The following is a 24,564-nucleotide window of genomic DNA, read 5'->3' as shown; positions in this document are numbered from 1 at the left end:
CCTGAAAGAGATAGTAAAGAGCACAGATAATAAGCTAAAAACTAAAAAGCACTGTTAGGAAAGAAACTATATTTTTCCCCATTTTCAAAAATAAAGGCTCAGCTTCAGGCTCCCAAAATTTGTGGCTGAAGGAGGAGTCTCAGACAGCTATTTACTTGTTTCAACAAGCCAGTGGTGAACTCTGCCTTGGGCTCTGCTGCCTTTGTCCCACGGGTAGGACAGCAGAGAGTGGTACAAGGCAAGGAAACTGGAAACTCTCCCCCTTGTTTTATGGGAGGACTTGTCCTTCCAGAAAACTGCTATAAAAAGTAAAGAGAATGAGATCAACTGTCTTTCCCATCTTCTTGAGCCATATAGAATTTGGCAGGGAGAAACATCATATTTTCTGTTTTTTTAAAAAATACTCTCCCTGATAAATTGCCTGGTGTTCATCACAGCCAGTGGCTTTCTCATTAAATAATGTTCTGTTCAATAATGTGCATCATTAGAATTAGATAACCCACAACTCCTTAAAATTTCAGAGTCCTCAGCACTGACAGAGCTGTGATACTTTCAGTCCTCAAATCTGTTTTATTAATCTACAGGCACCCTGATTTTGTAATGCCAAAAAGTAGTAAAAATTAGCTTTTAGTTCTTAAGAAAATTCGACTGTAAGCAAATAGATGAAATCTAAGAGTCCTGTCTGTAAGGACAATAACCATATAGCGCTACTAATGAAAATGCAATTGAATGTCCTTTGCTTGGATAAACATCCCTAACAGGATTGTTTAGTGTGCAGTGATTTCATCTGACTAAGTGACTTCACTGTGAATCAGCTTGAAAAGTAGATTTCTAATAACGATTAACAAATTAATATTTATCTAGGCTGTGTGCTTAAACTCTCGGATCACAAGCAGACCAGTGCTGAGGACCCTTACGGCACTGAGCTGCAGCCTAACGTGGATGAACGCAGCCTCTGCTTTAAATGGGGTATAACCAAGGGACTCTCACTTGAGCCAGTTTTGCCAGTCACCAGAGCTTTACAATGGAAAGAGGAGGATCTGGCCTGTTTGTCTAGCTCCTCATCGCTAATGAGTTTACTTATAATAATTAGTTTCTTGCGTCCACATAGTTAAAATCCAGTGGTTGATCTTTAGGAGGTGCAATGTCAACTCAGCAATTTGAGATCTCTTTAGAAGATTAAATCTGTCAAGGAAAAAAAAGCGCTTCTATATATGCATCTTCCCGTGTGTGATCCCTAAAAGCAAGAAGGATTATAGACTCACATCCACACTTAGCACCTACAAAGCTAACCCTGTCTTTAAGATTTTTGTGCATTGGTTAGAGATCGGCTCAATTCTTTACAGGCAACAAGGGTCATTCAACAAAGTGTCCTCCTAGTTCAGGTGTAATAAATGTATTTTTTTTCTTTCGCATCCCTCCTCTGCTGAGCGAAGTTACACAGTGTATATAATAAAACCCATACATTTAAGATTTTCTATCATCTTGTTATCAGTAGAAGTTATAAATCAGAGAATTCATCACTTTTAACTTTGCTCATGGTACCGTATATATATCTGCTGAAGTGTCTCTATGGATAAGGCATGCTATATGTAGCTAAAAGACCCAGAGAATTATGTTCACATCAGTGAACATAAAAGTATCATCAAGTTTTTCTGTAATAACACTTTTCAGCTGAATTGGCCATGCTGTGACCTCTGTTAAATTTATGGGAATGAGAGATTTGAGGCTACTCCCTGGACTTTCAAGTTCTTGAATGATTGTGAGAAGAATCATTTAGGGATCCCTTCAGTATAAAGTGCCGCAATTCAGAGTTTCCTCGAGTCTTACTGCTGATATGAAGAATTATGTTTAGACCTGTGTAACCCCTCAGTTATCTGTGACAAAAACCAAGACATGAGTCTCTGTAAACCATATCTGAACAGATAAGGATTCAGAAAATATGTTTAAATACGGTGAAGATTGGGTTCTGCCAAATCTTCTCTAAGACATCTCAGAGTAAGAGTTCAAGGAAATGAATAACAACTCCATCTTTAATCTCAAAAAATCAGAATAATATTTTAAAGGTATGTGCCTGTGTTTGTGACCATCTAGGCTGTATACTTTCCATGTCCCAGACTCTCTCCTGATTTTTTTGCTTAGCATTTCTGCAGTAGAACAATGCATTTGAGAGAGACCCCTCAATGCTAGTTCTGTACAAACAGCAGCAGCACGCACCAAAAGTAAGATTCAACTTAATTTTACAGAAATGGCTCCTCTGTACTAAGCAGAAAAGTTGTGAATATACAAAATAGGACCTAGTGTCTGGTATTAGTGAGATGCACAATTAAATGTACTCACTGGCATAAGGGACTTTTTTGGTAGCAATATAGACACCACGGGAAGAGGTTTCTGTTGGATGAACTGTCTCAGCACTGCCCGAAACGCACATCACTGGTTTTTTTAAGCTCTGATGGAGATTTTGTGCGTGTTCCATCACCCTTCACTGTATTTTGCTGGCCTTTCTGATAAAAGGACTTAGCTATGCAGCAGGAGAAGGACCGTTTCCTTGCATTGTCCTGTCTGCCACCAAATATTGAGCCTGACTGAGGGTTTTTGGGGGGTGAGGCAAAGACGGTGCCAGAAAGCACCTGAGCGAGCTCATTTGGGAAGTTCCCAGGGGAGGAGTTAGGCAGGAAGGAGACAGCGAGCTGGGATTTCGCAGCACAAGTGGGGATGTGGAGAAGAGTTGTAGAAAGACTCACATCTGAGTTTCAAAGGGGAAGAGAAAAAGAAGAACTTCCTAGGGATCCAAAGGAGCCTCTGTAGCTACAGATTGTTGTAACTTTGGGCAACCCTGCTGGACTGAGAGCAAGGGAAGAAGAAAGGCTGCGCCATGCACAGACATAATGAGCAGGGAGGAGATTTGTTTGCAATTTCCGTGTTTCACGTAGCAGAACTGCGTTTTCTTTATCCTGCTGTAGTCTGCAGTCCGATAACGCTACCTTTGAAGATCAAAAGGGCTGTTGGTGTTTTTGGAGCGCTTTAAGCAAAAGGTAAAAGCGGCTCCATCTCACTCCTCTGAATACCTTAAGGTCTTGTCACAAGGACATTCAAATATAGATGTGGGCTTGGAGAGCAGTTATATATGTTATATATCATTGAGGGTTTCTTTTCCCAGAGAACGTTACAGAATTTTATTTTAATTCCAAACAGAGAAATTTGGGGGTACCTCCGACATAAGACTTTTGAGCTTTTGGTCTGCAGAAATCTTGCCAATAACTTAAAGGTTATAGAGGCTATGAAATCAAAGCAAACAACTTAAACATTTGAAGCTTTACAGCCAATCTGGGGTTAAAAACCTGCAATGTGCTATACTATGTCCTTTGCCATAGCTAGCAAATCTAACAGTATTTTTTGCTTTCAGACTTAGTCTACCTGAGAGTACCCCTGTCAGGAGATAGAAGTATTTTTCCAGAAATACTATTTAATTTAAAAAATCCTGCCAAAGGATATTTATATTTTCATAGGGGCCCTTGTTACAACTGGAGGCTGTCGTGCAGGTTTTGTGTACAATAGCATGCATCCTTTAGGAGACCACAAGGACTTTTAGATTATGAAATAGAAGAACTGAAGATGAAATATAAGAAATGAAAGCATTACCTGCAATTTTTACGTTAGTGGTGAACTGACGCTAATTATGTTACACTTTCACTGATGAAGGAGGTTTCTCTTGCAATGTGTAGGACCCTATAAATATATTGCTGAAACCACAGTCGTATAAATGCTTGTGATAAAGTACTTTGTCAAAGGTCACAGAACAAGTCTGTGACACCGTGAACTTAGCATAGATCTTGTTGTGGTATTAAAGCTTTAATTTTGCCAGTAGCAAGCAAGGAAATTTTATGAGTAAAGACCTCCCAGGCATTGGCTAATAAGAAAGAGGGGAAAAGATCCCCCCCAAACCCACTATGGCTTTGGTAAAAGACCAGTGGAAATGCTGATCGTTAAGGTAGCTTTCTAGTCAGCATCCATGTTACTTGGAAGAATAAAATTAGAGCTCTGGTGCTCTGTACATTGGCATGTTGGAATTGTTTTCACTGAAAACAAGGTGAAATGTTCAAGTGTAAGAAACTAGTAATGGTAACAGTTTACTAATCTCTACTATAGGTCTGGTGTATGTAACATTCCAGAATATGGTTTGCCTTAAAGAATAAGATGCCCAATAGATATCCATCTATGTGTGTGGATATAGATATGTATCTGATAGCAAATTTAGCTTGGGAAAACAAGTAAACTTGATCAAATGGTGTGTGTCAATGAGATTCTTTGGCAATTTCCGGATAGCTCGTGCTTCCCTCTGCCAGAGTGACAGGGTGAAGAGTTAGTTTGAATACAGCAATAACCTGCTAGACTTGCTGGACCTGATTGCTTTGCTTTTTAATTTTTTTTTTTTTGTTAGCAGAGGAATGTTTAATCATGCCTCTCCATTTTAAAGATAACTTTGTGGTTTTCCCTGAAGTGATTTTTAGAGTGGCTAATCAGAGGGACAAACCTGAAAAGACAAGAAATATTTAATTAGTGTCTTGTCTTCTGACTAGCCAGCAGTCCTAACCAGATGCCTTCACTTCAGAGCCATCCAAGTAATCAGCCTGGTAACGTCGCTGCATTGCACATCAGGCACCTGGCAAGTCGAACACTGACTGCATCCCAGAAAATGTCTGCTAAGGAAGGCTACTTCTGAAAATAACTTTCAAAACCTTGATCGCAAGCCTCAGAGGGCTGAAAAAACCTCCTTTTTGTATATTGCGCTGTATTCCAGTCCTTACAACTATTAGGCACTATCAAAAATACTGCAGGAAAGCAGTGTAACAAAGAACCAGTTAATGGTGATTTTGTCTCAGTGGTGAGAAGAAAAAAAAAAAGTCAGTATGGAGAATAAAAAGAGAGAGGATTTTTTTTCTCAATGATATCATTTCATGCAGCATAACTTTCCAGCTTCTATTCAAAGTCATACTGACATCTTGGTATGCAATTCCAGTCAGCAGAACAGGAATTGTATATAAAACCCCTGTCTTTATTGTTAATGAGATTTGTGTAAATAACTTGCTAGAAAACATTGAATATATATAATTCACTACTAAATATAAATGCAGATGTCAGCTAAGAAGAACTAAATTTACTAGGCTTCCTGCAGTCTGCTCTGCAATGGATAATTCAAATTATATGTACGTATGATATTTTTGGCATATTAGCAGCTCTGTGCAGAGTTAGCACTGGATTCTGTGATAGTAATGTGTGTGCAGGACACATTTGCTATCTTGGGCATATTATTGGTTACGCAGTACTGGCTGAGCATCAAGTATACCTCAGATATGCTAACTTATGAGAAATGATCCCTATTTCTATTCTGAAAACCACCATTTGCCAGAAAAGCATGGATCTAGTGAGTATTTACCAGGTGAACTTAGCAGGCAGCTTGCCCTCACCGTGGGGTCTGGTGGGGTGGGATTCAGCCTGCTCTCCCCCATTTCCATTGGGTTTATCTTAAGCTCTGTCTATGACTAGGCCTAAATTCCTCCTTTGGCTAAACCCAGCCTTTTTGCAGGAACCAGAGGTACGTGGAAGGGTGGTGACCGGGTGGGGCAGAATGTTAGAGAAGTTCAAACCTAAATGTTGTGCTCCCCGAAGGCTGACAGGCTTTGCTTATCTGTCACTGGTTTTGGAGACAAGAGCTCTCTGTAAAACGAGATTTCAAAGGCCCACAAAATTCAGAGGATAGAGTTTGTGCTCATTTCTAGGTAGATATTGCTTTATAAAAATAAACTTGACGTGAATCTTTCCCTCCCACAGAAGCTAACAACGTTCCCTGCAGCACTCCTAAGCTGAAGTCATTCCCGTTTGTTGGCCCAACTTCAGATAAAGGCTTTACCTCCCCTCAGTGCAAACTTAGGGGTCTTTCTCATATTGTAAATAATGTGCTTTGGAAGCATTAAATCAGGAACAAAGGTTTTAGGAAAATATCATCCATTTGACTTCAGTTTAATCTGTGTGCGATGCTATAAATCTGTGCCTCTTGTTACCGATCCCTATTTTATGGACTGTTCCTGTTATCAGTACTGCCAGGGTGAGAGGAGTAGTCAAAAATAAAAAAAAAGGGCACAAAAACCCCTCCAACAACCCCAAAGCTCTCTAATGAAACATATATTGCGGAATCAATATACTACAGTAGTTTCCAAGGAACTTTATATTTTTCAGTACAACATACTGAAATCTCCTTTATAGATTGCTTTGTGATACAAAATTTGCCAGTCCTCCACTGTGAGTCCATCCAAGATGAAACCAGACCAGGGATGGTGCAAATATTCCGTGTGAAAACCAAACAATCAGACAAAAGTCAAAACTGATACCAGTACCTCCTCTTGCTTGGATTGTCGTTGAAGATGCCTCTTGGATTTTGAAGCAGGAGCACCAGTCTGTTGATAGTGTTCACAGGAAGAGCTGGCCAAAATGAATGTTTTTTTGGAGGCAACTGTCAGCTGGTGTGATGTGACTGTATTGTAGCAAGATTTTGAGAGCTGTCATGATTGCTTGGAAAAAGCAATATAATTTCAGGCCAACTAATTTAATCCCTTTGATGCCAAGAGATTTGCTACTGCTAAGTCCAAACACAGAGATATCTCACCAGCACTTTTATTAAGGCAAACTATGTGAAAGGTTCACTCCATTTTGATGGACAGGATTATTAGGGAAAAGCAATAATTTGCGGAAGCCTTATTTTCATGCCATTTCTGGGTATGATATCAAAGTTAGCCGCAAGGCCAGCTCTCCCCTCTCTCCCCACCTCAGAATGGTGTGGATTTGGTAAACTCCACCACGAATCCTCTCAGCAGTATAGTCAGCACTAGAAACACAGCCCATATCTGTGCCTCAGGAATAAACAGAAATAAAGCTCTTCCCTAAAGTAACCTAACTAGAATTCATTCCCCCTTACTTCTTATTGTTTGGTTCACCTCTGTAAAGCTTTTCAGCATTTATATTCATTTTACACTGTCAAAAGCTGAACAGGAGTAAGATAACAAATGGTTCTGGTAGCAGCTGTCACCACCTACTGTCTGTGTATGCCTGTGTGAATCCCTAAATGGAAATAAAGTACTTTAATAACACATTTTCTCTAAACTGTCCTCATGGATAAAGTTACTCTCAAATCAGTCCATGAACGCTTTCCAATTCGGTGCCCATTTCAGCCTGCATCTCTGTCTCTCCTCTGCAGGATCTATGTAGGTATGCAGCAGTATAATTTAAAGACATTTCAGATAGGGGAAAAAAACATTAACAGCACATCTTCTGTGACTGCTGCTCACCTGCGTTAGCTGCGTTTGGTGTTTGAACCTTCTCATAACCTGCCTAATTTCCATGCTATAAATTAAGCCGACTGTCCGTAGCATTTTTGCGCTGCATTGGCTCTAGCCAGGAAGCGCCCAGAGCCACAAATTAAACCTGAATTGCTCTGCCCTCCCTGTTCCTGCACGATACCTTCCAGGAGCAGATGGCAGCTGGGAGGATGAATACCTCCAATTTCTTAAGGCCCCGAACATAAAAGAAACTCCACTTCCAGTGGGCTCTAGGGCACTGCTTTACATTGGGAGAGGTGAGGCAGCATCGCCCCTGTGTGTTTATCTGTCATTGGTATCACGGTGGCTGTGAGACGTGCAGGGAGCTGTGGGGTTCAGGCACCTAAAGGCTTCTAGCTGCCCAGCTTTGAGAAGCCCTTTACGGCTCCAGCCAGCGGTGACGTGCCCTGAGCCATGCGTGATGGTGACTGTTGAGCAGAAGTCTGAGCCCATGTCTTTCAAGATGGGCTAGTGCCTCCTCCAAGGCTGTCCCAAGTCTTTTTTTCTTTTTTTTTCCCCTACTTTTTCTATTGTTTTTTTCTTCTTGTGTTACCTACCAAGGAATCTACTACATGGACCTTGTCACCATTTTACAGTGATTGTAAAACATGCGGTTTGCATGTCTTTGGGTCAATGAAGCTTTTGATTGTAAGTGACAAGTGATAGGTGATTATTATTTTTAATCAACTATACTGCTTAACATTTACAAAGTATGGAGAAAATATTTGATGCTTTTGAGCACCTGTCACCTCCAGGTAAATAATCTAATAGCATGTGAGGAAGCCAATTAGAGTTAATTAGAAATTGACTGATCTGCTTTGGCACCAAAATGATTGGAAAATATGGCCTGTCCTTTCTGGAATAGGGATTTTGCTGTCATACACAGACATGAATGAGGAAATATATTGTTTTGTGGTCAACTTGTAGTATTCCTTTGAGGAAAAAAGTACTTTATAAGCCAGATATGTAACAGCGGTTCAGGCAAGAAGAACAGGGACGCGAATCCTTATAGACAAATAGCTGTGCAGTTCCTCAGCTTTATTTCATGGCGATGGGCATGCTGGAAACGTCTAGAAGATTAATAGATTCAAATTCAGTGATCAAAAAATGGGAGCATGTCCAAATGGATCATTATAACAGATTCCCACTCTATCTCACAGGCCAGATTTGAGCCATCTGTAAGCTTCACATTCCTGGTCTAAAAATCTTCTGCAGCCATAAAAGACAATAAGTATCAGTGGAAGAAAAGAAAAATCAATTTCTTGGCTTTGCAGCCTAAAAATATAGTGATGGGACTATGGGGAGAGAAAAACTGCTGATTATCAGGGCCTTTTTTTCCTTCTTTTTTTTTTTTTTTTTTGCAAGGTAAATGACTAGGCCATATTTAGGAAACTATTTTGTTATTAGCAGTTAAAGAATATTTCTAGAGAGTAAAGTCAGCATCTCACACTCAGGCTTTGGGGCATCAGTGACTGTCATCTTTGTTGTCTGCCCTGGTTTTGGCTGCGATAGAGTTAATTTTCTTTCTAGTAACTGGTATAGTGCTGTGATTTGGATTTAGTACGAGAATAACGTTGATAATGCACTGCTGTTTTTAGCTGTTGTTGGGTAGTTGTAGTGTCTATGCTAAGTCAAGGACTTTCCAGCTTCCCATGCCCTGCCAGGTGCACAAGAAGCTGGGAGAGCACAGCCAGGACAGCTGACCCAGGCTGGCCCAAGGGATATTCCCGACCATAGAACGTCATGGCCCGGATATAACTGGGGAAGCTAGCTGGGAGGTGGGATCGCTGCTCAGAAACAGACTGGGGATTGGGTTTTTCCTCCCACAGATGGTGAGCAATTGCATTTGTGCATCACTCTTATTAATTATTATTATTATTCTCTTCCTTTGTTATCATACTGAACTGTCTTTATCTCAGCCCACAAGTTTTTTTCCCATTCTCCTCCCCATCCCCTTGGAGAGGGAGGGGTGAGCGAGTGGCCATCTGGTGCTCAGTTACCAGCTGAGGTTAAACCCAGCACTGCCCAGGACCTAGTGTACTCCCAGGAAGTTTCTAGAAGACCTGTGCTGATGATGAGGATAGATAATTTATGAGCCTGATTTTTAGCTCCAGAAAATTGGTGCTAAAAATAAATATTTAGCCTTTCACATGCTCTCCCTTGAGGACTCTCATGGTGTTAAGCTGTGTCTGGTCCTTGCACAGCTTTTCTTGGTGAGAGGGCCTAGGGAAAACTATAAAGTTCCACTTTCTGCCCCTTTCATTCCAGTGGATGGCCAGGAATTGCAGTCTCTGTGCTCCCTAAAGCAAGGGATTACATTTGGTTATACATTGATGGCTTCTTGGACCTCAAGACCAACCTGTAAAAAGAGACAATGTTGGAGGAGGAAGGGTAGGCAGAAATGTGGCTGCGCCCTAGTCTTTCTGCAGCTATCTAAGGGTCACAACAGGGAGCACATCCAAAGCTCCTAACCCTACGGTGCTCCCAGGGCTGCCCTTGCAGCAATGCCTCTAAGAAAGCTGCCTATGCTTTTCTAATGTGTTCTACCAGTGGATAGACTACTTCAGATGAACTTCCTTTGACATAGGTATTTATATAGGAAATACTCAATTTTTGCTTCTCGTATTATGAAATTGATGGAAGGCTTGGTTGGACCATGCTGCCTGACTCTGTGGTGGTATGTAATTATGTCCACAAGGTGCTGGTGCCACAGCTGCTCTCAAAACATTTGCTTTTTGCAGCTATTGTTGCCTGGAAGAGGGAGCGTGGTCTTGACAAAGCCTTCTCCACAAGCAGCGATTCACAAGGCAATGAGCCACAGGGAAGGTTAGTCTAAAAACTCAAGGTGTGCAAAAAAGATGGCACTAATGTTTATCTCCCTGCTATAGGAATGGCGCTCATAATAGCCATCTGTGGAAAATGGAGATACTCCAGCTTGTGGAAGGCACCACAACAGCTCTCTGCTGAATTAATCACAGGCTGTTTGAGGCCTTCACCTTGCATGTGGGATACATTTCATGTCTCTGAGATATTCAGTGCTGAAAGCTGTGTGCTGAGATACTGTGGACTTCTTTCTCTGCGCAGCAGTCGTGAACCTTTCTCATTCGTTTTTTAATCACGGGGGATTATTTTCAGAATAACAGGGTCTGAAATTTAAATGTGTACAGGTTTTAACCAGGCTGATGTTTCTGAAGTCTTTTACGCTTTCTGATGTTAAGAGATTAGTTTGAGACAAGATCTTTTGATCCTCATAAAGGTTTAATGTTATTTTGTAGCTAAGCTGTTAATAATTGGCTTGAGATTTTATAGATATACATACATGGTTTCCACTGAGGTTTTAAGCTAAAGAGTGATTTCTCATACCCTTCATATCCCAGTCCAGATGTTCAAGTCCTATTTCCCTACGTTCCAACAGATGGATGCCAAAAATCTAGGGAAATTTACAGTGTTTCTCAATATAGTATATATATAATATACTGTATTATTGAGCTGGGAGGTAAAAGAGTGAAGACTATTGCCCCAATTTCTTCAGCTATTTTCCTCACTAGCAACAGAAAGTACTTCATTCTTAAACTCTAATGGTGAGAGTTCTCCAAGGGAGCATTATTTTTTTTCGTCTCCCAGGCCAACTATAATGCAGCTGACTAACACTAAGTCCCTCCTGATTAATTTAATGGTAGCTAAATAGTGCAGAAATAGTGAGAAGCCACCAATTCTTCTCCTGATAACACTGCTTTCCTGATGTCTGCAGTAATCAGCAGCATGCTGTCCAACTTATAAAAGTCTCTAAATTAAACAAGCATTTCAGTTTTCCTTTCTGACTAATAATTTTCCTTTTCTTCCCCCCCCTCCCCCCCCCAATCCAGTAATTTCAGTGCTAGACTTTCAGAACTGCCTGTTATTTGCATATGTGGAAAGCAACATGATCTAAAGAACGATAATACAATACAAATATATAGATGGATCTAGAAAAGATGTTTTGAGTTAAAGAGCCAAGAAATGTATGATATTTGCAATATGTAAGGTAGCACTAACTTTAATGATACTGTTCAAATTTATTGCTATGCACATGCTTTTCTGGATCAGGGTGTCTAACTCATAATGTTGTCATGACAGACTAAAGCCTTAATTTCCTTAAATCTGAAAAAAATCTGTAAATGTTTTACACCAGAAACCATAACTATGAATCTCCTGACCTTTGAGCTTGTTACTTATCATACATCTCTTCACCCCCATGAAGTGCAGAATTTTTGTTTATTTCTTCAAAAAGTGATGGGAAAAACCACCACAGTTCCAGTTTCAGCAGCTTAAGTTTTCAGGTTTTTCTCTGCACCATCCACAACTTGTCTATATCTGAACAAATAGACAAATTGGAGATGATGCAAAGAAAAGCCACAAAAATGATACAGAGGTTTAGAAAACATGACCTGGGAGGAAACGCTAAGAGAATTGAATTTATTTCATTTAGGGAAGACTGAGGACATATGCTAAGAGGTTGCAAGTACAGAGAGAATAGAGTGCTTAATTGCTCTTCATGTCAAATAAGGATACAAAAAATAAAAAGTTGTGGGCTATTTTGCAGCATAGAAGATGTGGAAAAACTATATCAGCATGCAGATATAGATGAGAAGTCCCTCTTACTGGTGAGTGTTAGAAACAGAGTACAGAAGTGTCTTTCAGGAATACTCTGGTTTTTGCTTTTGAGGAGAGCTGGATTAAGATTGCTGAGAAGCCCCAGCCCTACAATTCTCTGATTTCCCAATCTCTCGTCCGCAATCCCAGGAAGGAATTCTTTAATCTCTGCTTATTCTTTCACCGGGATGTCTATTAGCTAGCCTTTCCATTTCCTCCTAGGAGCAGAAAAGTACTTTCCTCTCAAGTGACAAATGCTTTTGTTCCCATCAAAGCACATTTCTGAATGGGAGAGGGGAAGCCTAAAAAGGATGAGGCTTTCTGATTTTACTCACTGCTATAATATTTATAGTTTTAAAATAAAATGCCTTCAGTATTGTAGGAAAAAAAAATAGGAAGAGGGTATTTGCTTGTCAACTGCAAACCTCTAAGGTTTTACAAATGCTTTTGAATTAAGTTTGGCAGTACAGCACTGAAATAAATATAGTTGGACCCTTTTTCAGGATGTCAAGTGCATAGCTGAAGTGATTGGGGTCAGAGGGAAGATAAAACATTAGGGAGAGTCCAGAGAATCCAGCTTGCAACTCCTCTATTCTAATCACCAACCGTGTTCCTGTGAAGTGGAAAGTGTCTCTCTCTTTTTTTTTTTTTTTTTTTTTTTTTAATTTTATTTGAGAAGCAGACACTGGCCTTTAAAATCTTTACAGCTACTAAGAATGTTTTTTTGCATCAGGTATCATGGAAAAAGTCAAGCCCTCATCTGCACAGTAAATGTTTAGCACTGGGTTAATTGTGAGGATATAGGGCATCTTTCAAGGTTTATAAGATAGCTATGCTCTTGGAGATACTGTTTTCAAAATGCTCTAATGCCACCTCTTTGAAAGCAGCCTTTGGCTGCAGAGTGCTACTATTTAACAGGTTTAACATGACTAAAAATTGAGACGCTGCTGCCATTATTAAATTTCATTCTGCACACAAGCAAACAGTTTATCATAGTCTGTTCCCAGCAATTGTAATCCAATTTTTGTTATCTTACATTGTTTAAAAAAAAAAAAAGAGAGAGAGAGAGAGAAAGATACCGTACATCAATCTGATAAAAATGTTTAAATAACTGGTGCTTTTTTGTGATTATGTCAGTTTTATAGCAGCATTATGGAAACACGACAGGGTAACTAAAATCTGATTACGTCTAAGTCCTTGCCCATTATGTGATTATTATGAACCATGACTTCTACTGGCACATTATGAATTACATGGTCATAATACAAGGGATTTCCAATATAATTAACTGAGATTAGCAGCACTAGAGAAATCTGGGAATAATGATACAAGTTTGAACAATCAGTTTTACTGTAAATGCTGCTAGCTCTGGCTTCCAGGAAACAGGAGGCTGGTGGATGTAGCCGTGACCCACCTGCTGGGGTTTCCTACACCTCCTTTCTCTTCCCTCCCCCTGTGAAATTAAATGCAACCTTGCCAGAGTGTTAGGAACTCCCTCTTTTACTCTTTTTTTCTCATGTTATACTGATAAAGCTCAAGGCTGGCTAAGATTTTCAAAAACGTCAAAGGTCTTTTGGGGAGCTCAGCCTGAAACCGGAAAGGGCTCTGCTTTTGAAAGCATGGAAATGTCTCCTTATTGAAGAACAGATCCATTTAAGACAGCTCGAGTTTGAGCACATAAAGGCAGAAAGTCATGAAAATCACAGATTAGTTTCAAAGATCATAGCCAAGGCCATATTATTTTAGTGTATCAGGCAGGCAAGAGGTCTTTCTCTCCACAAAACCCCAGCTGCAGAAAGCTGTGTCCAGAGGGGCTGCTCACAACTGGACCCGTCCTTTCTCATGCAGCAAAAAAAAGATTTCTACATGGATCTAGAGGCCATCTTCTGGCTTAGAGAAAAAGGGGAAATGGAGTGCGTGATGGAAGTGCTGAAGGGAGAAAAAGAGACTAAAATGGACCTTCTGTTTTACCAAAGAATTGAACATTTTACCCAGTAGTACACGAACAGGCTGGGGTAGAGTGGGAACTCCCCTGATTATTGAGATATCATTTGTCCCTGGTAGAGCTGGGATTAAAAAGAGGGGGTCTTTTTTTTTGTTTTTTTTTTCTTCTCTATGGGTCTTAAATGTCCTCTATACATAAGTACAATTGAAGACGTAGAGAAAAATACAAAATCACTTGAGATTTTTTTAGTTCAGTCCAGTGCCGCCCTCCTCCTATGACTTATTTATAGCTCTTAATTTTCAGATTTCACGTGAAATTGCATCTCAGGATTTTAATGAAACCATACACATCCCAGGTTTGTGCTCCTTCTTTGCTTTGATATTATTACACCCGGTCAGTACAGTGACAGCCTTTCATTTACTGTGCTATAGTGATCGTACTTTAACCTCATACCTCCAGTGCTTTTGAGAGCTGCTCCGTCGCTGCTGTGTAGTTTTTCTGCCTGTAGCAAGCGCTGGTTTCCCGGAGGGTCATCTGGAGCTGTTTGTCAATCTGGCGCAAAGCGCTGCCGTTAGGTGTGCTCAGAGCATCTGCTTTTCCAGAATCACGACACGCTGATTGTGTGCTTGTAGACACCAGAGGCTCAGTGAACTCAAAGTAGATGTCGTCTTCATCAGCGTAGACCAACTCCGCTTCTATGTCCATTAGGCTTTTCAGAGGAATGTGAGACAGAGGCGTCGGGATTAACTGATTGCCAGTCTCCAGTGTTGTTTCTTCTTTTTTAACAGCTGTTTTTTCATTGTTTTCTGATTTCCGTTTATGGTTTGCTCTGCCTACATTGTTACTCTGTTTTTCCTTCATTTCCTCTGCCATTTTTATTGTCCTCATTGTATTTTCTTCTGCTCTATCTCTGGAGTGGTTTTTGACCTCTTGCAGCGCTTCTGGAATATCATTCAATTTGCTTGCTGCTACATTTGACTCCTCACTCCTGCGCATTTGCTGAGAGGTCTCATTCTTGCCATCCATGCTTATGAGCTTTTTTTGGAAGTCAACATTGCTTTCTGATGCCATAACTTGAGCGAAGAAAGAGTCCTAGGAGACAATGTAGAAATGTTAAGAAAACTCAAACGTTGCAAAGCCAAAAAAAGCATGCAAATGCTTTCTCCACTAGGCATATTGTAGACACCATTATGAGAAAAAAATCTTCAATAGTTAGTGCACAGAATATCAGACTCGCTGTAATTACTCTCTTTCCTGTGTAAATATTTAAGGCATCTTAAATATTTTTGATAGCTCTTGATAATGGATGTTTGTTGACGTAAAGCAATGCCAGTGTATGAGTTTGTTATATCTGCATCGAGAAGGGAAAATCTGGCTTTTAATCACAAGAAAAATGACCAAACCCCTGTAACTGATTGACACATATTGTATATGTTGTTACAGGGTGCAAAAAATCACTGCGGCCTGATTTTCGAGAGCTGATAAGCACAGTGACTGAGGTCAGAGAGGGGTGTTCAAAAATCAGGCGGAGTGGATGCACAAGCTCCAAGTCGGGTCCCAGCTTCAGCTGCATTTGAGCAAAATTCAGGTCTGGATTTGGGTTTCAAAGCCAGTTCTTATTGAACCACCTGCAAAGGACATGAGTGTTGGTACTAAGAAGCAACCCTCCCCCAGTACTGAACAACCTAATTGTCAGTTCAGGGAACCGGTGGTGGATTCAAACTGGTACAACAAGGTGCAGAATCTAGTTCGTAAGCCGCCTCTCAACACGAGTTCCTGTACAATAGGAAGGGTGACTTGATCTGCATTGTAAACTCATAATTGTGCTCAGATTCAAAGGAAATGTTGATTTTTGTCTGCTCCTGCTCACTTCAGAGCGGAAAGGTGGAAGGCACAGGTAATTTTCTTCTCAGTTTTTCCATCAATTATGAAAAGTTTAGTTGTAAATAGCTTTAATGATGATCATCTTTCAGAATGGTTTGTTAAGCAGAAGCACTCAGCCTTTAACCTCCATACGTTTAGCACCAGTTTAATGTGCTTAACTACAGGTACAGATTGTACAAAGGAAAAGTGCGTAATATATGCGTCCCTGTTCGGTCAGAAACAGATTTTAAACAATAAGCAACTTGTTGAGTTTTAGTGAGGGCCCTACAGAACACGCTACTGCACAAATAAAAGCTGCCGGAGTGTGACCTGGATGCCGTGGTGCGGTGATCCTCTACTGTTTAGGGCCGTGGGCATTAGGCAATGGGCAGAAATTTATAGAAAGCGGTAACGGGAAGAGGCGAAAGCGTTTTAGGCCATACGAGAAGCCGATACTGAATTTTAACGTAAACAGGGTTTCAATTCTTTGCCATGTTTTCCCCCCCTTCCCTGGCTAAGCCAGGTTGCAGCCAAGACTGTGACCAGCCCTGAAGCAGGGAACTTGTGGATTTTGACATTTGTTCACAACCTCCAGGCTGAAAACTTTACTGTAGCAGAACTGCCTGCCGAGAAACTTATTCCTCCTTCCACGACTGCAAGAGAAGGAGCGAGAGGTGAGGGGATAATTGTGTGATTTAAGGTAATTTCAGCAGACTTTTTTCAGCAATGTGCTGAGCAATCACAACTCCTACTGAGTTCAATGGGGATGGAAAACCACTGGCCCTTCCCAGATAGTGCTCCACACTTGTCAGAATAGAGCTCAAAGGAATCATATTTATAGCAAGCTATTTTGAATGGCAGCAGTAAAGCAGCTGGAAAAGGCTAATGTACTTGCATCTGGCAGCAATTTTACCTGTATGTAAGACATTCAATCCCTTTTTAAAACAAACCATAGCATAGGCTAAAGATTGGAAGCTGCTTTTTTCAGTGCTGGCTTCAGCACTAGGTAATTTAGGAAATTATGATTTATCTTCACTGTGCAGTGGAGCAGAAATACTCCAGCCAGCCCCAGCACCAGCTGAGGGGATGAGCCTGATAATTTTGGTGCCATATCATGCCAACATAACGGTCACATACGAGACCTGTGATGGACCTCCATGCGGCCCCGCGGTACATGGCTATCTCAGGTTCCGGAGGGGCAACACAGGACCTTCACAAGCTCTTGGGTGGGCTGGTCACTGAAGGTCCTAGAGAACTCTAGAAAATGAAATTTAAGTGTCTACATCAGATACAAGTTTGCAGGATGGTTTCTCTGAGCAGCCCTATAGTACCGAGGAGCCCTCAAGGAAAACTAATGGACTCTTCTTCTCACCAGAAAGCTCTCAAAGGTAAAGCCCTATATCTGATGGGGGGTTGATATCAGTGTGAATGGGAAATTGGCTGAACCAAACTGTTTGCTGTGAGACTGTCTTAAGAAGTTTAAAATAATTTACCATGGAATAAAAAAAAGCAGAGCATGAACTGTGAAATACACGCCAATAATTCCTTATTCACTTACAGGCGTTTTTCTGGTGGACCAGCACCTGAAATGAACTTTGCTGTATCAAGTGGATTTATACTGCTCCTGTTGTATTTTTAGGTATTCAAGCTGATTAACATGACTTTGGGTTCTGCAATGGAAGCACGTTATAACTCAGACAAGCTCGCTTTAATCACTGCCTCAATAAAAAAACACTTCCAGGGAAAAGCTTTTAGAAAATCATTATCTTTGTCAGTTAAGTATTTTCCTGAGACTTTGGTTAAAATGTCTGTTTTTTATTTTGGAAGCATTTACTGTAAAATACTTCTAATGAATCACTATGCAGGGGAATATAGATAGACAATTTAGCGCTATAGTCAGAAGGAAACTAAATTTGTGAGCTCTCAGGAATGATCTTCCTGATAAGTCATAAGCAAGTTCAGCTTTCTGCACATTTGAGGGTTAATCTTTGCCAAGAGACCTCTGTCCATGGCATTGCCAGCCAGTACAGCGAAGCATTTAGTTGGGTCTGTTGGTAAGGAAACTGCATCGCTTCAAATGCAAAGGCTTACATGAAAAAATCGTAAATGCAAAAGGAACATAAGATCATTTATCTTTTAAAATCTACTGGGTTTGTCTGTTGATTTCCCAACATATATAGGAAAACCTTCTTGGGGAGAGTGGCCTGCCTACTAGATAACATAAATTTCCTTATGTGCATGATCTTATGAACCCTATTACTTATGCTTTTTGTTCTGTATCTAGTTTGATTCTGCTTTCAACACCTTCTATTATCTCACATCAGATTAGAGAAGAACCTGCTGATAAATCACACTGGTACTTCAGCTGGCACCTAGTTGTTAAATTCTTTGCCAGTTCTTTGATGAGCCCTTTTTTCTTCAGAATTTAAACTTTGATTTCAACCAAAAAAGCTTTTGCCCTTATAGTTGTGAAGTAAAACCTTTCTAAACACAAAAGACTGCGGTGCTATCTTCCTGAATGTGCGTATAGCAAGGCAGAACCACTGGGCTACATTCAGCATTGATTTAAGTGGAGGGACAGGAGGGGAATTTCTTCTAGTGGTTCTTGGGGGGGGTTAAGCTGACTTGAAGCTGAACCTATACCTTGCTGTTACCAGCTCTTTGGGACATGAATTCTGTAGGGCTGCACTTCAGAAAAGGGTCTGTTTCCCAGTTTTGGTAAAATCTTTCATTAGACAGCACTAGTCGCTGTTTCTGAGGATCGCAGTTGCCTTGTATGGCAGAGGCTGTGGACAAAGATGCAAATAGAAGGAGAGATTCCCCAGCGTTGGCCTGCTGGATCAGACACGTTCATGGTTTGGAGGTCTAGGGGATGGTATGGCAGCTAGGAAGCAGAAAGGGGACCTGATGATTATGTTTCTTACTCTGAACCAGGTTCCTTTACCATTCAACAGCAGTCCAGGTGGACCCGTACTCTGAATGTGCCTTGCTAAAAGTCAGAGACAAATTAGGCATCGGATCTGGAGACTACAATATTTGTCCCTCCCCTCACCCTGATCAGAACTGGCGGAGATGTCTGTTGTCACTGTTTTGTTTTATTTTCACTTCCTCTGCAGCATAAGGTACATTCAGGATGGGCTGGCTGTACCTCATCTGCTGTTCCAGAGGCTCTAGTCATTAGTGGTCCATCTGTACTTTGTGCTCTCTGCTGTGAATGTGCAATGCTGCACGGTTTCTAGAGGATAACATCACATTTTTCAGCCAGAGCATGACTGTATCTGCAGCACAGATGCATTTCATGCAAAGATACCCCATCTGTCTTTCAGTGAGCTCACTTGCATATCAGCAGCCGTATAGTTGTGTTAGCCTGGTACCCCACCCGGGCTAACTCGCCCTGCTAGAAGATACATGTAATGACAACTGCCATATTAGTATACTACTTAGAGAGTGATGGGACTTTTCCAGAAAGTTATAGGAAGAAAAACTCTTCCATCCATAAAAGTCTTTTTCTCCCAGAAGGCCATTTAAAATCACAGGGCAGTCATCTGCTACAGTTCATTTCAGTGCAAATGTTGGAACAGACAAAACTGCATCCAAAACTATGGAGGAAGTATAAGAAAATTATACCACTGGTACTTGTACAAGTGTTATCCCACTCCTTCAATGTCCTCTAGTACAGACAGAGAAATATAGTACTATAACAAAACACATCCAAAGCCCCACAACAGATAGGTCATTAGCTGCCCTCCTCTATAATAATTTCACTTATATTGAATTCCAGATATCCTGATCCATCTCTAAGGTGAGGATGCTCCAGTTTTATCACTTAAAAATGAAGCAAGATTTATCTGTATTAGATTTACAGGCAGACTTTCTGAATGAGCATGTGCACTGACAACAGTTATGCTGAGATCTGAACTGGAGATTTTTCCAGTCCATCTTTCAGCAGGATGACTTTTTAAGCACTTCCTTTACTGCTGAATACCACAAAGGCTCAGACAATCTATTGATGACGAAGGTCAGCACCTTCTTAGCAGCCCATAAAGTGAGTCTCTCACAATCAGGTTTCAGACTTTTTAAGATTCTAGCCATTTCTTTAGGCAATGAAGCAACCTAGTTCTTTCATCTTGCTATTTTTATTGTTTGAAAGCCTGAGTCACATCTGATCTTTTTTATTTTTAGTTTTCTTTTTGGAGAAAAAAAAAAAAAAAGCCCTTAATGTATCTTTTTTTGTTCAGTACTCTTATTTCTTTGTGATAGACATAAGTAATGGCTCATTCAGTGCAAAATCAGAACTTCTTACATTTTTCTTACTGTGATAAGGGCACACTTGCCATTATTACAGCTGCATTGTCCACATTGCTGCAGTAAAGGTTTTGTCAGCACTTCCACTCTAAACACTATTTTCACTCACTATATTTAACCTGTTTATAAAAATGATAATAATAAATTGGGGTCTGGGCTGAAATTTGGCAAGGGTAATTGTGGGTTTTTTGGTAGTAGTTTGCAGGGATTTAACCATATTATCCTAATTGCTCTTTGAGGCTGAAACTCACGCATTAATTGTTTATGTGGTGCTGAGTACAACAAAGCACTACTCCCATTAGGCTATAGACATAAGAGAAATATTAAACTGTATTAATAATTACTGTTCACAGTTACAGATAGCTGGTTCACTAGGCACACTTATGCAAAGACAGTAAGCTTAGGCTTACTGTTGTTCAAAGTAACACAACTCCAATTCCTTCTACTGCTCATAATAGCTTATGGAAGTTAAATAAAGTTGAAGGTAAATATGACAGAAACAGAATGTAAGAAACTAATCGTGGTTAAAATACTTAACGTGACTTTAAGGGTAATGTGCAAAAAGAAATAGGAAATATGATTAAAATAATCAAGAGAAGTTTTGACAAAGTATGTTAATAATGAGGTTGTCATTCCCTTCTTGAACAGTGTTTAAATGCAGGAAGGAAAGGATGGCCTGAAGATCGCTGTCATGTTTCCAGGAATCTAGGAGTCTTCTCTCAAATAGTCGGGCATTGATTGGGCAGAAGAGGAAAATAGATAAATCACTAGTCCCACTAATTTTGGATAGCCTTGTAGAGTAATGGGATCTGCTTCCTCTCCCTCCTGAACATTTTTTCTTCGTCATTCTATGGTTGGTCTGTCTTCTCTTTCCTGCTAGCCTTTCTTGAAGAAAGAGAGACTAGACAGCCATGGTCTTGTAGAGCCAGGCTGAGCGACTGTAGAGGCTGCTTCTCCCAGGTCAATCCTACCCTTCTCTTTTACTGCTGCAGCTCCTAGTGCATTTCTGTGCAAATTAAAACAGCTTAGGGTAAACAGATACACAGAAATATCTGGGATCTGAACTAATCCACTTCATTAGGCACTGAAGTGGGCTGGACATATATATCATGAGCTAGGAGTATGCAAATGTCAACCATGAGAGAGAGAGGAGAAAAAGAGGGGGGACAGGCACAGATGGGAAGTTCTACTCTTCCTGCCTTCTCCAGCAAAAGCCCATCATATGTATTTACTTGGTTTGTTGGCTTAGCCAAGACTGCCTGCTTGGACACACGGCTGCCAATCTATAACCAGCATTAAGGCAATCTTTTTAAGGTTTAAGGCAGCATCCTAAAAAGTTATTGTACTCACTGAAATGGGTGAGCCAATCTCACAAGACAGTTGAAACGAGACTCTTAATATTTTCCATTTCTTTGGGGCTTCTTCCCTTCCATATATTCTTTAAAGTATTATTTTAAAACTTCATATTATTGAGTATCACAGCAAAAAGTTAACTGCCCACAATTTAACACAAAATTAGGCACCTCAATTAACTATTTATTGCTGTAGAGATGCACAAAGATCTTATTAACAAATTGTTTGAATAAAATTAGAGCTGTAAAAGGACAGTAGGCTAACTACTACAATTATAACTCAAAATCAAGAAGGAACCAGAATCTTCCCCAGCAGCACATCTCAGGAGAGTGAGGCAAAGCAAATACAGAAAAGAAGCATCAGTGATCACAACCTGGAAGAAAGAAAAGGAAGATTCAGTACACGGTGTGGGCTCAGGATATGTGGTTGGTAACGAGTGTGACTAAGGAAAAATGGAGAGAGAGAAATTGAGGATGTTTTCTGCATATGTTTTTTAGGCACTGTGTAACTGTCTTCCTTACACTGCTTCCTAGTGAAATGCTTCCTCTAAAAGTGTGGGAGAAAAATACCGAGAGACAAAAGAGACAGCAGGGAAAGCATTTCAGCTCTGCGTAATGATGTCATCCTATTAGTACAAAGGCCCGCATTGTCAATTAGGAAAAAAAGGTCAACGCTGTGTCTGATGGGGATGTGAAGCCTGGCCAGCCTTCCTCGATTGGATTCAGCAGCTCAGCACTGCAGGAGCAGAGCAGTTCATTTTCATAGCTAAAGGACCACTGAGAGGAAAGAGGGAGAGAAAACGGAAATTTTAAAATGGTAAAGGTTTCTACAGCAGACTCCTGAAAAGTGGAATTGTGAGAACAAATAATTCCTCTGTGTGAGGAACAAGGACGTATGTGTGTGCCTAAGGTATAAACAGACCAGTGAGCTTAGGGTAATCCCTAAATGAAAAGGAATGCAAAGATTGGTCCTACAACTGAGACGTTGTGCTGAAAAAGCTTGAGGGTTTGTTTTTTTTTTTACTGCAATATTTCCTAATTCTGTTGGGAAGACAAGAAAGCAATTTTTGAAGAGATTACAAAGCAAACGTCCAAGTGTCCTACTTGCTCTCATTCTGAAGGAGATGAAGAACTATTGATTTTCTGAAAAGATTGCTTTGAAATGGTGGGAGCTGAGTACTTCTAAAGAACGAGTGCAGAGGGGCAAAGTTTGGTTTAGGAGGGTTGCCGCAGACTGTGCTGTGGGCTTGATTAGATCTGCCAACACGCTATTAAGAGGTCTGCATCTCAGAACTGCTCTGGGCAGCCCTGCCTCCAGGATGAGGCAGGAATTCAATGAGAGCTCACAGTACAGAGGGAGCTCTCTTTCACTTCACAGAATCGTCACATTCCTACGTGACCAGTCGTAGGAAAGCCCCAACCTAAAGGAGACGTTAACAGACCTGTAACGACTTCCATTACCTATATCAGCCACTAGATCCACAGCAAAGAAGGTGCCTGACACCTTGCACGGCACTTAGGTGAAACGTACAGCTAGAGACACGTGGCTGAGGGTACAGATCCTTTTCTTGCTCTAGCTGTACCAGACAAACAGGTTACTGTGATCCCACCCAACCCTAGTTGCTGGTCACCACCCCAGGATGGGTGTCCCCATACTGTCCCCTCAATTCTGCTCCTTAATTGGCTTTAGTTGAAAAGAACCGCATTAAATGAGAACTATCATTTTAGTTGTTGGTGTTTCTGTTCACCAAGTGCAAAACTCCACCGTTACCCCTTGTGATATGGTAAAACGTTAGCTGCAACATCCAAGCTCCTAACTAGGACCACTCCATTTGAACAAAGATGACTTTGGTAGCGATCCTTCCTTTTGGTTACACTAACTACGTAACTAGAATGAAGCTGGGGTGTACAGAAACCTGGCAAATCAATGCAGGAGCTTCCTAGGTCACTAATTTTATTGGACACTTAGTAAAAAATCTAGTATCTTTGTGTGCCTAATTCTGTGCTCTACTATTAATATTAGAAACCTCCCCAAATCAATCAAAAGGAGCAACAGGGAGAAAAAGAAGGCATGAGAATGGTAAGAAGAAGAAAAGTCAGCAAGCAGGGCTCTGAGAAACTAAGAAAAGGATTAGAAAGGCCATCATATCAAGATGCAAAGTGAATTTTAGTGGACTGAGGGGCTATCTTCCTTCTGAATGTCCTTTTGTATTGTTCCACTTCCCATAGGGGGAATCTCCCTAGATAAATGTCATTAACTATAAATCCTTTTTCTCGTCTTTTATTGTTGTGGCTTTGATTTCTTTGGTGCTGTTGTTCTTTATGACTGATGGAAGAAAAAGAGTAAAATCAGCAGAGTACAATGCAGGGTGAGGGAACAAGGGAGCAGAGAGCGGGTGCTGGCAAGTCCCTCCTGCTCCTCTCGTAATAAGGATGCTCTTGCAGCAGGGGCCCATGGAGACAACAGCCTGTATGAAAAATGGGAAGTCTTAAAGATCTCATCCAGATCTTCTTCTGGTTAAATTAACACTGATCTGCCCCAAAGATCTTAGCGAGCCTGGAAACATGGAAACTGAGGAACCTTTTGACCACAAATGGGTTCCTATGATCAGAAATTCATCTTTGCAAAGAACAACATGCAAACAATATACCTCTGTACCTCAGCAAACCCCCCCCTAAGTTCTCTTTTGCCAGGTTAGCTACTGAATTTCTATGACCCCAGCGGTACAATTTGTCTTGAAGCTTCTGCTCAAGTGACCCTTAAAGGCAGTATTGAAATTCTTCTGCTTGGGTTATGGAAGCTAATGAAGAGTCTGATAACTGGTGGGAGGGCACTGAAGCATTCATGCATATGAAATCATATGCACATCTATAACCTGAGATTTTTCTGATGCCATGAAAAGAAATGCAGAACTACTGGTTCTTAATCTCTCAAACTTTCAGAGCTGTTTCTAGACTCAGGTATTCCTGCAGTGAGTGATGGTTAAACAGGATGTTTATAAAAAACCAAACCAAACAGGGTGGAGAGGTTTGTTTCCAAACCAACAACCTGCAACAGGCTGTCTTAACAATTACTGTTCACTGGAGGTAAGGG

The 24,564-nt window shown here is 40.7% G+C and overlaps 1 protein-coding gene across 1 annotated transcript in view; it reads right to left on the bottom strand.

The window, feature by feature from the left end:
- The window catches only part of SPATA16 (spermatogenesis associated 16), a 79,462-nt gene extending 64,471 nt beyond the window's left edge, over window positions 1-14,991 (bottom strand). The window contains exon 1 of the mRNA XM_075761542.1: window positions 14,404-14,991. Coding sequence (XP_075617657.1) covers window positions 14,404-14,976 — 573 coding nt within the window. The 5' untranslated portion in view covers window positions 14,977-14,991. The remainder of the gene's footprint in view (window positions 1-14,403) is intronic.
- Between the last annotated feature and the right edge of the window lie 9,573 nt (window positions 14,992-24,564).

Source organism: Balearica regulorum, chromosome 9 (genome assembly GCF_011004875.1).
Source record: "Balearica regulorum gibbericeps isolate bBalReg1 chromosome 9, bBalReg1.pri, whole genome shotgun sequence".
In the NCBI taxonomy this organism is placed as follows: Eukaryota; Metazoa; Chordata; class Aves; order Gruiformes; family Gruidae; genus Balearica; species Balearica regulorum.
Note: the sequence above shows the minus strand (reverse complement) of the source record. Positions and strands in the feature narration are given on the sequence as shown.